Source organism: Cornus florida, unplaced genomic scaffold (genome assembly GCF_030987335.1).
Source record: "Cornus florida cultivar Cherokee Brave unplaced genomic scaffold, ASM3098733v1 CherokeeBrave_3.0.0_Hap2_Chr04, whole genome shotgun sequence".
Lineage (NCBI taxonomy): Eukaryota > Viridiplantae > Streptophyta > Magnoliopsida > Cornales > Cornaceae > Cornus > Cornus florida.
The window spans coordinates 81,731,234-81,745,865 of record NW_026775574.1 but is presented as its reverse complement, the minus strand read 5'-3'; the positions used below and the strand labels follow the sequence as shown (position 1 = coordinate 81,745,865).

The following is a 14,632-nucleotide window of genomic DNA, read 5'->3' as shown; positions in this document are numbered from 1 at the left end:
AAAAAAAAAAAAAAAAGAAAAGAAAAGAAAAAGAAAAAGAAAAAAGAAGCCCAGATGTAAATGTAAAGCCGAATGATGATCCCATAACATCTAAAACAAATAAAAAAATCTTCAAAATGTTGGGTATATGGATCAACTCATTAAGACCAAAAAAAAAGAAAAAAAAAAAAATTGGCATTTGAAAATGAAATTGATGCTCCTCCTCTGGAACAGAATCTTGGTGAAAGAAGAAGATTGAATCATTACCACATATTGTTAGGTACTGTCAAAAAGATTATATGCCATCTGAGTGGTGGATGGCCAACAAACTGGTGGTTGATCGCATTCATTATGCTGTGTGGATGGATGGATAGATATAGATGTACTCTCTCCATCACTTTGCTAATAAACATGAAATTTTGAATTAGAAAATTTTGGTGGAATGTCCAGCTCTCTGCTGCTTCTGAAATTCCCATTCACTTTCTATAATTTTAGAGGTATTGTGCTTGAATTCTGTCCCTGTTCTCTTCCCACCAGTGCTTTGCGTTCACCTCTCCAAACTTTTCGCGGCTGCGCGGGAAAAAATAAATTTAAAAATGAAGAATATAAACATTCATACACAGGAAATCTCTATATAAAGTGTGTGAGAGAGAGAGATTTGAGATTGGTTAAACTTGAATACCTGAATCTGACACGCCGGAGCTCCCTAGTGCCATCGGCTAATTGTCTGATGGTAATATACACCCCGGGCTCATCTTGTTCAACCCACTCCGACTCCAGGTCACTGGCATTGCTGATGGAAACAGAAGCCTCGTCTCTGGAGTCGGTGGTCATTCGTGCTGCATCCATGGATTGACCACCAGCGCCATAAGCACTTGAACCACCGTAGTAGTGCTGGCTGCCAACTTGATCCGAAGGGTCGGATGGAAAATACCCTTTACTGCCGGAAGGTTTATAATAGTTTCTCGGCGTCCATTCTTTCTGTAGTGATGAAGCCATAGGGCTTTCCCTGGCCGATCCAAGCCTCGTGTAGGAAGAATCTCTCACCTGCTCAAAAATTGTGAAATATCAGTAAGCTGTGACGATCCTGTATCATTCTGTATCAGTTTATTTGTAGATGTATGTGGATGTGAATAGCCGAGGATGTTACTGTTGAGGAATGTTGAGGTTGGAAGATGGTATTAAAGAAGTTATGTTATGTTGTCTCTCTCATCTCTCACTGTCAGTCTCCAGTACTGTCCTTAATTTTGTACAGTATATTGCATATATATATATATATATTCCCACTGTTCCAGGTTCTATTATTTTGAAGAATTTATGCCTTTCTTTCTTGTGGTGGTTATTGGACTGATTTTGTAGAAAATAAATATAAAATTGAATAGACTAAGTTAACTAAATGCCCATATGAGTGGGTAATTCATAGAAAATGAGCTTATCAGTAGCCATGCATAGCTGAAAAGTCGATGCTTCTACAATAACAGTTGTCAGAATCATTTTTCCTGCCAGAGTTATCCATCCATTTGTCCCCAAGAAAAGTGATGATGCAAAATTCAGCACCGTCTAGAGCCGGGGGCCTTCCTTGCAAGAAAAGATAAGTGACGACCGGTGTGGTGCCAGCCAGCCGGGTGCCACTCTAGTCTGTCACTTCTCTTTTCTTGCAAGAAAGGCTCCCGACTTTGGATCGTGCTGAATTTTGCATCATCAAATACTAAAATAAATAAAAATCTGCTATAGAGCGGTGCCACCTGAACTACACATTTTTATCACTCCGAAGGGCGTGAACATTCCTCTTTTGTCCAGTTAAGTTTAATAGTTTAGAGGTTTCAAATGGAAAAAAAGCTTATGCTGTGAGACGCATATCCATGGTCAAGAGTAGGAATGATCCAGTGATAGTTAAGTTAATCAAGAGACGATGGAATGAACATGATTAGAATAATGTGGTTTACCTCATCCTGATCAGCCCTGGGGGGCGTGTTAAGAGCTTGCCGATTAAATCTCTGAACATTGTAGAGCTCCATGATTCGATCAAAATTCTCACCCCACCATCGTTGAGCTTGCCATTTATTAAACATCTCTCGGCTTCAAATATTAAATTTCCAAAGTAAAGTCAGTGATCATGGAAGTTAAAAGCTGAATTATTCAACTTGGTGTCGTATTGGTCCACATTTGGACCCCATGCATCAAATAGTCCAAGAAGTGGTTTGTAAGTTTTAGAGCCATTTTCTCAGTTTGGATCCATTTAGGTATTAATGTTTGAATGGGAAATCGGTTAACAAGACATGGTAGAGAACAAGAATGTACCTGAAGCGAATTCGTTTTAGATCATTCCCGCCATGAGGAAGAGACACAAAAGTAATCTGAACACCAGGCTCAACCTGTGCCATCCACTCCTTAGGTTCATTCTCATCCTCTAGCACTACGTCACATGACTGGGCTGAGATGGATTCTCTTCCTCCAGGGGTCCGATCACCACCAAATCCTCCGGTGTACCTTGAAGCAGATCCGAAATTAGGGTGTCCGCCACTAGTAGTAAAATCCCACGCGGGCGTTGAACTTGCGCTTCCTGGTTGCATGTAGGGGTAAGGAACCCCTTCTGAAACGGTATCGAAATCCGGGTAAGGTCGCTGTCCTTTCTTGTAGCCGCTGCTGCTGCTGGAGCCTCCTGGGCAAGGTTTGCATTGCTTGTATGCACCCGAGAATTTCAATGCCATATCCTTGATCTGCACGTTGTAGAAATTAAAGGCCATGTTAGACCTCAAGAATTACAAGTCGCAGATTTTATTTGATTTTTACAACTAATTCAAAGGTGTAACCACAATTTGAACATCACAGAAGTTGCTACGAAAGCAAAGGCTTATAATGTGACAAATTAGTTCTTTAAATCATTGTTCGAATTTTTGAAAAGCGTTTTGAGTCACTTCGAGGAAAGAATTTGGCATAGTTCATCCAAAATATGAAAATTATTAGAGACTAATGTAATAAAAAAGGTTAAGATTGTGGCAAAGTTTACACCTTAATAACCCTTGTCAGTCTAACGTGGAAACATATCAAGATTAATAACGAGCTAAAGAAACAATTAACAAAAAGACCAAAAAGGCCTTAAGAACAATCAATTTTTTTTTTCAAGCCACCTATTTCATTTGCACAAAAGCTTAAAATGTTGTTCCAAGTATTGGTTCATTTACTTGGAAAGAAACATGAATCCATCTTTATTAAGTGAAACTCAACTACTGGCGGAAATGTTGACAACAAACTGATATGGTACATTTTCATTGGGTGGATATACCAGTGACGTCAGATGTCTGATGTACACAATATCTTCTATGGATGAAGGCATTACTTCTGAGGACATTAACCACTCATAAAGACATTGCCATTACCCTCTTTGCTGCATTATGTTCTCGAAATTAAATGTCACGGTACACCATGCAAGGACGACCACAGTAAAGGCTTATAATCTAGCAGGTGGTCTCGGTCTGAAACCACCATTTACTTCTGTAGCTGCAAAGGGAGCCTGGTTTGGCTGTCACAAAATTTACTTCACTAGCTAGCTGATGACATGCCAGCATTGTTTGGCCATTTTTGAATAGTTTTGAAGAACACAGTGGGTCGACAAGAATTCAATGGTGGGTCACACTAAGGACATAGATGTGTCTTTTCTCGATATTCCTCATCCTTTTTCTCCATTCCCCTTCACCACTAGGCCATAGTGTGGAATATATTCTCTGTACTGTGTCATGGAATTTGCTTATTCTATGGAGAATTGACCAATACTTTTTTTCCACCGAACAAAATATGGTTTTTTTTTTTGGGAGAGGAACTGGGATTCTGTCGCGTACTTGCAAGGTTTTGAGGTATATAATTGAAGGGGATGGTGGAGAGTTTAAGATAATCGGAATGGAATGAAATCAAGGTTTGGTCCCTTATTTCCGGGATTAGCTGAATAATAAACGAACAGAACTTGCTGAGTTCACTCGTGGACAACTCTAAACAAAGCGTACTTTTGAATCACATGATATTCGTGTTACCCACATATGACATGTTTGGATGAAACATGAAACAGAGGAAGTTTGGAGTCGATCCCTTTCTTTGGATACAATTAAATAAATAAATAATAATAATAAATAAATAAATAAAAACAAGACTGTGTAAAGATGAAGCTAGACATGAATACTTGCCTGTATGATCCTTTCTTGAATGGATCATCTCGTGGAACATTTAAAAAAAATTGGTTTCATCTTAAGTCATAAATGGAACTTCTATGGGAAAGGGCTGACAATAAATAGCGGGGGTACTGAGCTAATCTTTAGAAATCTGAATGCAATAATGCTTTTCAAATCCTCCAGCCGTTAGCCTAGTGGAGGAGTGGTAATTGGGTGGATTTGGAGAAATCTGAATGCAATAATGCTTTTCAAATCCTCCAGCCGTTAGCCTAGTGGAGGAGTGGTATTTGGGTGGATTTGGGAGGGTTTGGAATGAGTTAGGTATGAATTGGTAAATAACTCATTCTCAACTCATCATCAATAGTGGATTATAAATAGGTAAAGACTCAAATGGGTGGGTCAAAACTGGCTAACCCATTTCAACATTTTTTTTTATTTTGGATAAAGTACAGTCACAACCCTTAAAGTTTGACATTAGGACACACAAATGAAAGTTATTCATTTTTTGGACAAAGACACCCCTTCAAGTTTGAAAAATGGACAAAGAGACCTCGACAATGGTGAATTGACTTTATTACCCTTTAATATAAAATTAATATTTTAATTACCTTAAATGCCCTTGGATTAAACCCAAACCCATTCTTTTCTCTTTGTATATATATTTCTTTCTTGCAAAGGCGGCCGCCGATGATGCAGATGTTGTCTCCCATTGATATCATGGCAAAATCCTTCAAAACAAGATTCTCCTCTAGGCCAGGAATGGAGGTGACATGACTCCAAGTATTGTTACGTGGATTGAAAGAGTCTATCCAAGTAGGTATGTTTACATTAGGTGCTGGCTCTCTGAAGCAAACTGAGACATAGATTTGAGGGCGTGAAGTGGAGTTTTCCGGCAATGCAGGCGGCGTGGAGTGTGACGAAGGGGATGGGAGGGAACCCATTGAATTGGTGGTGGGGGGTGGTGGTAAATTTTAGTGTGCAAGTCTAGGTACATTATGATTGTCAAATGAGTAATGTAATATAGATGGAAGTTAGATATATAGTATTAGTGTAGTGGAGAAAACAAGAAAAGGGTGATTTGTGAGCCATTGACTAGTACGAATGCTGGGGGCAGCATCCTAAGCAATCTTGATGGTGAAACCTAGGGTTTTGTTCATGATTGATTGAATTTTTATAGCGGGTCGTGGTCTCATGTGTTGTTGTTCATGGTGGATTTTGGTGAATTCAATGTAAATTTTAGGGGATTTCAATACACATACACTACATAATCGTCGCCGCCGCCAAAACCCGCCTAATTCCAGCCCATCACAAATTGCCGCCGTCGCCACCACCCACACAATCCCAATCATCAATTGCCGCCACCACCCACACAATCATCGCCTCTTAAACCCACCACCAATCCACGGCCTCTCCCTTAAACCCAGATCTTTTTTTTTCGTGTAACTTACCGGGTTGAAGATATATTAGATGGCTTTCTCCTCCAACTCATCAGCCACAGATAGATACACGACGCTGTCCGGCAAATAGGATTGAATCGATGACAAGGGACATATGCCTGTGTGTGTATATACATATGATAGCAGATAGAGAGAGAGGCGTAGATTGTGTGATTGGAAGAGAGAGTAGAGAAAAAAATAAATAAAAGGCTCTTATGTCATTTTGTATGGTCTGTTATTTTGTAATATATTTAAATTTAATATAAAGGGGTAATTTTGTTTTTTCATATGACTTAGGTCTTGTTTGGATAGAATTTTAGAGGAGGGGGTGTCATTGACAAAAAAATGAGTAACTTTCATTTGTCTGTCTTTTTGCCAAACCTCAAGGGGTGCGAGTATACTTTACCCTTTTATTTTTTATTTTGCAAATTTTTTACTTTCCTACCATCTATGACTAAAAAAAAAATTTAATAATTTGTTCATACATTAATTTTTTAATTTCAAGCATTATAATTTTTTTTTTTTCTTTTCCTTTTTATCCTTTGGGAGAAGTCACTATAAAACTTAATCAACAATATTAATTAATTTTTTGATTTCAACCGTTACAAATTTTTGTTTTTTTTTTAAATTTATTTTGGGAAAAGTCATTATACAACTTACTCATTAATATTAATTACATATATTTTAAAAAATGAGTTTTGAGCCAGAGTTGTAATTAATTGTTGATCATTTATTTTATACAATAAAACAAAATTTGAAGGAAGAGTGAAAAGAGAGAATTATCATAGGAAAAAAACAAGAGGAGAGAGGCAGAAAAGAAGGAGATGGAAGAGAGAGAGATGGAAGAGGAAAAAAAGATGGTTTTGTTTGAGTGTGTTAAGCCCATTTTAACCCCTCATTAACCATTGAATTGTATGAGTACCCACTTTTTATCCATTATTATTTACCCACTTAAATTTGAGTGCCCAAATAATTTAATTTTAGTGGGCTAGTTTGGGCTTAAATTGCCACCCCTAGCCTAATGGAATAATTCTTTAAAATGGTAGTCACTATACCGAGTTGGGATTCTCTTCGTGTTGTGTTGCATCAAACAAATTCCAACCCACACATGTGCTAGTGTTGAAATTCGTACTCCAGCCCACACACGTGATACATGTAAGTGCTGAAATTTGTCTGATACGTGAAAGTGAAAATGAGGTGTTTGCTAGAGAAATTAATTTGTCAGGGCTTATTAATGTAGTTCATGGATCATGAAGTTTTTATTTCTACGTTTTAAGAAGAATCATTAATAACTTTTTTCTAAAAACAAACATTTCAATTTCTCTGTCGACTTTACAATTCATGCACTTTACCTAAATGTGAGAGAATAATAGTGATGTCATGTCAAAAAAGTACAATTCTATGATATAAGCGGGTGCGAAACATTAGACACTTACAAATTATGAGATGTCATAATCTCATGTCGTCTCGAAGAGGTGAAATACTATATATACAGTTTAATGCGTAATATATTTTAAAATTGTGGTAAACATGAAACCACTACAAATAAATGACTCTAAAAAGTGTTTAATTTGAAAAAGCAAAAAACTAACAATGTGTGGCTGGTATCAGTAATATCTTTAACGGTTACACATCATTCATAACAACGTATGGCTATATCAATTTTGTAGAACCGTGTCATAGACTCATTGACTCGTGGTCAACAAAGTAAGCGACTTTGCTTTGCACAATGCTAGGATAATATTGAGAGTTTATTTACACATATTAAAGCTGACACCATCTAATTTATAATGTGAAAATAATGTTTTACCCTTATATATTATGTTAAATCTTAGAAGAACCTTTATTTGATTGAGTTTTTATAATTTGGATATAAAAAATTAAAAAAATAATAAAAATTAAAATGTCGCGGATTATATATATATATATACACACACACACATATAGGTAAGGTGTAGGATTAGTACCTGCGCCGTAAGGCCTTTGACGGATTCTTTTGTATTTGGTGTCCCACGCGCCCCTTCCTCTTCTCTGTCGTCCCGTTGCTTCGAACACGTAATACACGTCAACATTTTTCCTATCTCTCTATTACTCCTCTTTTTTCCTTTTTCTTTTTCCTACTTTCACCTGAAAAAGAAAATAGTAATAATAAGTATTGTATTTTCTTTTTTACTTTCATACAAGAATATATATATATATACACACACACACACACGAAAAAGTTCTATCTCTCTCTATATGCAAATGAGATAACGACTGATTCATTAATTTCTCGATTTAAAAAAAAAAAAAAAAACGGTAAGATTACGTGCTAACAAATGCATTTTAATTATAAATAAAAAATATTATTATTTTTATTTTTCTTAAATACATGAAATGAAATAACATTACTGGTCCCAACTTAAAAAAGCAAAATTAGGTGTGTTATGCATGATCTTACAAAATTCCCCTTTTATGCATGGACAATACAAATTTAGTCTTTTCAAAAAATTCTCTTTATTTTGGAAATCTTATTGTCGAATTACTATGATACCCCTGAAAGGAGGGTTTCCAAAAGGGTAATTTTGGTGAAATGCAAGGGAATTAGAACATTCTTTCAAATCACATGTGATACGGGACAATATCATTTCCTAGAAGATATCAATCCTGTTTGGTATCCCGGAAAACAGAAAGGCTAGAAAATCCGGAGGGAAGTAAATAAAAAACAAAAAAAAATCGCAGGAACCAAACAGATGTGGAGAGAAAAGAAAAAGAGAAAAGGGAGAGCTCGGGATCAGAGGAAGTGAAATGGATTAAATAATTGAGTCAATAATTGAAAGGGAAATTTGAAAGTGGTCGCAAAACACACACTGTTGCGTGGTGTGTGCGTGCTTTAATGCAATGTAAAGAGGGTGAAATAAAGGGGAATAAAGAATGTGATTTGTGCACACCGAAGTTTCTGACGATGAATTCATTAAAATAATTGGACCCTTTCTCTTTTGTTCGTTTCACATCCATTTTCATTTTTCAAGAAAATCCAAAAGTAAGTCATACTAATATATATATATATATATATAATATAATCGCATATATAGAGAGAGAAAGTAGAGAGAGAAACAGAGTAGAAGAAGAATCTCTTTCTCAGGCTGTTGGGGCAATCGAATCCGAATCAATGACCGATCGCTTTAGGAATCTGCGAATGGTTGAATCGGCAGAGAGAGACGAAAGAAGCAAAAATGGCAGAGCATACACAATTATTCGAAAACGACTCACCTAAGCAAACACGAGCCTCCTTTACTCTCTCTCTCTCTCTCCTCACTACTTTCTCTCTCTAAGCACGCACTCCAAACAAGCTTCAGATAACTTGTATAAAACTCAAGAATCCAAATCGAACTGAAATGAAAATTACCAAATTAACGCTAATAATGTGTAATTAATTTCTCTATTTCGCTTTGAATTTCTATATGAATTTTTTTTTTTTTTTGATGAACTCCGAAGCAAAAATAGAGGAATATTGGCAGAAATGAATACACTGAAAACCTATGTGTATATATATATAGATAGTTTGAATATATATATATATATATATGATTACCTCGAGAATGAAGTCCTCTGTTTTCTCATGCAACGACTCTGAAAATAGCTGAAACTTGTTCAAAATTGATAAACATCTTCAATGCGATTGAAACAGAGAAGTTTTGTACTCTTTCGATCGTTTTTAGCTTGAAACAGAGCAGAAAAAAACCCTAGATTTTCCAATCAGGAAAGCATTCTCTTAACCGGCAATGAAAAGATGATGAAAAGTGAAAATCCCTCCGATTTAGCTTTTCTCCGAATCAACTCAGATACATTGATGTCGCAGTTTCTCTAAATTTTGGAGAAATGAATCACCGCCGGTGAAAAACGCCGGCGAGATCCGGCAGCTTGTTCGAATTTAATTTGTAAAGGCCTAAAAACGGAAAGCTATCGTACACCTATTTCCAGGTTTACGTTACTCTATATATGTGTGTTTATGTGTGTGAGAGAGAGAGAGAGGGTTGCCTATATATATATATATATATATAAAGATATATATATATATTGGAGCTGAAGAGCAATACAGACAAGAGAAGAGAACATCTGAGAGGGCTTTTATATTTATAGGGGGCGTGACGCCGTCATCTTTAGCCGTTAAATAAAGGAATACTTGTGCGTATATTGTGTTTAAAAAATGGTATGAAATGTAATTAAATTGTGCAGTTTAAAATTTTAAAAATAAAATCTACCAATTCAATTTTTCTTTTTTACTTTTCTCTCACTCATTAAACATAATAAATTGTGCATATATAATACACACACACACACACACTAAACAACATAAATAAATTCGTTCTCTAAATTATCAAGACTTTTAATTAAAGTGGTATCTATTCTTAATTTCTTACCATAGAAGTTGGGAGTTTAAATCTTCAAAGATCATAATAGGTAGGTTTGTTAGTGAATTTAATTTTGTTTCAAAACAAATTTGAAATTTAAAATATGAATTGAAATATGATAATTCTTAAAGATTCAAATTTAATAATTAATTAAATTAATTTCTTAACTTACTAACGGGTATGTCTAATAATAAGTGTGTTTGCATTTCACTTTGACAAAAGAGGAGGTGTCACATAAAATATTTTTCTCTGTACATCACTACAATAAAAGATTGTCATTAAATTTTCAATTCTTTAAAATAATAATATTCTTGTTAAAAAATTAAATAAAACATTTTATATCTTGAAAATAAAACTTTGCTTTCAAAGGAAAAAAGGACAATATTTAAAAATTTGTTGGTACTGTTTTTGTTTTTTGTTTTTTTTTTTTTTTAAAAGGGAAAACTATCATCAATACCAGAGTTTAAAATATTCCAATTTCAAAAAACAAGAGTTTTTTTTTTTTTTTTTTTTTCGAATTCTTGAAAAATATTTTCAAATTTCCCAAAATCTCTTTTTAAATCCATTTATGGGTACGAATTTTGAGTCTGAAATAAAAAGGTACAAAAAAAAAAAATTTACCACAAAGTGTTCAATTTAATTTGTATCTGGCTTTCCTTTCAAAATGAAAGATCGATAATTCAAGTTTAGAGTAAAATATGTGCTTTTTTTTTTTCTCGTGCATAGTGGCATATATTTGTTCAATTTACTTATTAGAAAATAAAAAACAAAACCTAATAATATATATATATATATATATATATATATATATATATATGTATATACTACTTTATTATTTTAGCATTTCAAAAAAAAAGTTTGTCCATGTATGGATCTATAAATAATACACGGTGGTAACTGTTAGCAGACAATTGGTCAAGAGTAAAGACCAAATGGAGAAGTAGTGACCCACATGTCTAGGTGATTCGTAGAGCTCTACCGTGTCTCGTAAGTAGGCCACGTGTCTCCATGCAGATCGATCTGATCTGTTGGAGTGGGGGGTGGGGGATCAATGATCGTGATTCGTTTTAGAAGGAAGATATTGACAGATCAAGAACCATCAAATCAGGTCTCTTTTTGTTTCGTCTACGATTGCTTTTTAAGAATGTGAGTAATCAACTCGTTCAGTCCGTATGATCTATCTTTATGAAATGAATTGGGCTTTGTGATGAGAAAACTTTTTACTGGCCAGTAGACTCTACTCTAAGTTGCAGATTTCATGGTTTTATTCAAATAAGGGAGGGTTGGTTGCTCACTGCGCTCTAGGTCACTTTTACCCCTTGTGACTTATCCATGTAAGTAATATATATACTTATACTCTAATATATATCTATATATATATCATGATTTGCAGATATCGATCGCGGTATCGCGGCCGCGGTGTAATAGAATATCGATGTGAAGTGGCTGAGCCGGCCGGTTCATGGAAGTGTGTTACAATATCGAACCTTTGAAAAAGGATTTCGAACCGACAATAATCATGATATGTACATATTGCAATTAAAGATAGAGTGATGATAGACTAGCCGATTGAATCGGCTAGTCAAATGGGGATTCAAAGTGTTCCCCGTCCGCATAACTAGTTGAACCAACCAACTGAATGGGGAGCACTCCGAATGGGGAGTCAAAGTGCTCCCCATCCACAAAATCATTTGAGTTGCGCAAGATGAAATAATTGTGGAACAAGAGTATGGAATTAATATCTAGAGGAGGTGAATAGGTTCAATTTGCCCTTTTACTTTTGATTTTATCAAAATTAAACTAAATTAACATCCCACAAAGGAAAAATAAAATGCAAGTAAGCAAGAGTTAGAGCTCAACACCGGAATCTTAGTGAGGAAACCCTAATCGGAGAGAATCATCCAATTACGGGGAAAAATGTTTGAGACTGTCATGCGGTCTCGAGCAAAAAGATCCATTATAGTTGAAGCAAAATACAATAGATTTCGATTTAGGCTCACACCCTATCTAATCTACTAAGAACCAAGTACTGAATATCTTCGGCTTTGTGACTCACTCCGTCCAAATGCTCTTGACTTTAGGCTTATTCCATTTATCCTTGTAGAATGATTACTTGTAGATCATGAACACTCTGCGAATGCTTTGACACCTTCAAAGTGTGATTTTCTTCAAACTTGAATTGTTGAAGTTGAAATAACAATTCTACTTTGATGATCGATATCAATGGATCTTCGATTGGAACGAACAACGATCACAAAAGCCGTAATGATTTTTTGAGATAAAAAAGAGTATATAGAGGTGTTTCGAGAGACCTAAAAAGGCTTGAAAAACTTAGCAATTTCGTGCAAAAACTTCTCTCTAAAACCTGATAAAAAAGTAACTTGAATTTGACTATAATACAAATTTCCTTTTTTATTAGAACAATTTCAACTGGTTAGACTTTGAGTGAGTGCGTCTTTTTTGTCTGCATGAAGTTCAACCGGTGAATTCTAAATAGAACTAGTTGGACTTTGGTAGAGTGCAAAATAAAACATGTTTGAAACTTAAAAACTCAAAGCACTTAATCCAACTTAATTAAAATATATATGTGCAATGTGTGCCCTTACTCTCATACATGTCTAAGTGATGTTCTTATTGATCCGGAGTAGGCTTGCACATACAGTTCTGCTTCTGATATCAAAACTCAAAAGTGAAGAGTATGTAACCTTAATTGAAATTGGTGGTTGAGATTGAGTGGTGGAACAACAATAGTGGAGTGATTGAGTGAATGGTAATAAGTGGATTCTCTATTGTTGTAATATTTACGTCTTGTTTCTCTCTGTAGGATTGAACCACGTTAAATATTGTATTGCGCTTGATTGATTTATGATTGTATCTTCATATATGCTTATTTGATGATATGTTTCTGCTGTGCTTGAATGAAGGGGGAGTTAATTCCCAACAATTGGTATCAGAGCTAGTTGGAGGGAATTAATATTTCTAGGACTTGACAAACGAGTAAACTTGGTCATTAATGTCTGTGGCGACCTTGTGGGCGGGTGTGTGTGAGCGTGTGCAGGGGGCACCAGTAGGCTACCACACTGGGCGAGCTACAGGTGCACAATCCCACATCGTCTGGGTGTGGATGGGGCAAGTGCTATATGTAGATTCAACACCCTTCTATGATACAACGCGTTTTAAAGCCGTGATGGCCGTGAACCCATCAGAACTCTGTAATTAAGCGTGCTTAACTTGGAGTAGTACCAGGATGGGTGACCTCCTGGGAAGTTTCTGGTCTGGGTGAGCCAAAAGCGGACAATATTGTGTCTGGCCAGGGTGAGGGTCGTTACAAATGGTATCAAAGCCTGACCCAGCCGGAAGTGTGGCTAACGAGGACGTTGGGCCCCAAAGGGGGGGTGATTGTGGCGACCTTGTAGGCGGATGTATCGTCTGGGTGTGGATGGGGCAAGTGCTATATGTAGATTCAACACTCTTCTATGACACAACGCGTTTTAAAGCCGTGATGGCTGTGAACCCATCAGAACTCTGTAGTTGAGTGTGCTTAACTTGGAGTAGTACCAGGATGGGTGACCCCCTGGGAAGTCTCTGGTCTGGGTTAGCCAAAAACGGACAATATTGTGTCTGGTCAGGGTAAGGGTCGTTACAATGTCATTAGTGCGAGTTCAAGCCTCATGGCAGAACGGTACAATATCACTTATCCTTTATCTCTTTTGAATAATACTACTAAGAGAGTTTTCTCGTAACAAGAAAAGTGAGTTTTTTATACTCTTTCTCTGTTCCATATTAAATTTCAATTCTAAAAGAATATGACTAAAAAAAATATCAAATGATTCAAAAATAAAAGGTGGTAGTGTGTCAAAGTTTTTCAAATTAATAATTATTATGGGACGGAGATGGCGTTTAATTATTGAATTGAAATATGTATAAATCATTCACTTGACATTTACAAATTTCAAAAAAACAGTTTCAATTTAATGACTAGAAAATGGAATAGAAAATGTTGGTGTTAATATAAATAACCGTGTCCATATAGATTGTAGGGTCCAATCATATTGCATAATCGATGTCCTTACATCATCTAGAGGTGATGCAATCAAAGTACATAAACTAAATCATAATTGGAATGTAGGAAGATTTTCAATCCCTTCAAGTATAGTTAAGATTCTTAGAAAGAACACATATATAGATATATATTTCTAGAGAGAGAGAGCTCTCTCTCACCTCTCTCGATGTTTTCATGTACTTTGTCATACTGAGACCACCCACCAAGCCAAGCCAAATGCCAATGGCAATGAGTCAGACACAATTTAGTACGGTACGTAGACAAGCATTTTGCTCTCACTGGACTGACTGACTGACCACCGGCTGTGACCGGTGACTGATCGTCCAATTGTGTAGACTTCTTAGGCAGAGTACTTTTACGACAGAGGAGAGGTGGTACGTGGTTACCTGCTGTTGTCGGTTTGTCAGTTTCTACATTGCTGATTTGCTGCCTTCGCATTGTGGGCAATTTTGCTTTACCTTTAAACTAATGTTGTGCTGTGTCCCTTGGCTTTATTCCCTCTTGGGGCTAACCTAACCTCTCTCTTTAAGCAAAGAAATTGATACTTGGGATAACGAGACAACCAAACAATATCATCCCTTTCTCTCTCTATATGTA

At 36.0% G+C, this 14,632-nt stretch overlaps 1 protein-coding gene across 2 annotated transcripts; it reads right to left on the bottom strand.

The window, feature by feature from the left end:
* Positions 1-177: 177 nt before the first annotated feature.
* LOC132303663 (protein BREVIS RADIX-like) lies at positions 178-9,641 on the bottom strand. 2 transcript variants are annotated; one of them, XM_059801013.1, is made up of 6 exons: positions 9,153-9,641; positions 7,546-7,705; positions 2,281-2,699; positions 1,926-2,058; positions 662-1,026; positions 178-549 (listed from the first exon to the last, which is right to left on the bottom strand). In XM_059801013.1, exons 2-6 carry the CDS (start codon positions 7,648-7,650, stop codon positions 471-473), a joined length of 1,101 nt encoding a protein of 366 aa, XP_059656996.1. In that variant the 5' UTR covers positions 7,651-7,705; positions 9,153-9,641; the 3' UTR covers positions 178-470. The 2 variants fall into 2 exon arrangements, with proteins under 2 accessions (XP_059656996.1, XP_059656997.1); XM_059801014.1 differs by lacking the exon at positions 9,153-9,641 and adding an exon at positions 8,831-9,014.
* Between the last annotated feature and the right edge of the window lie 4,991 nt (positions 9,642-14,632).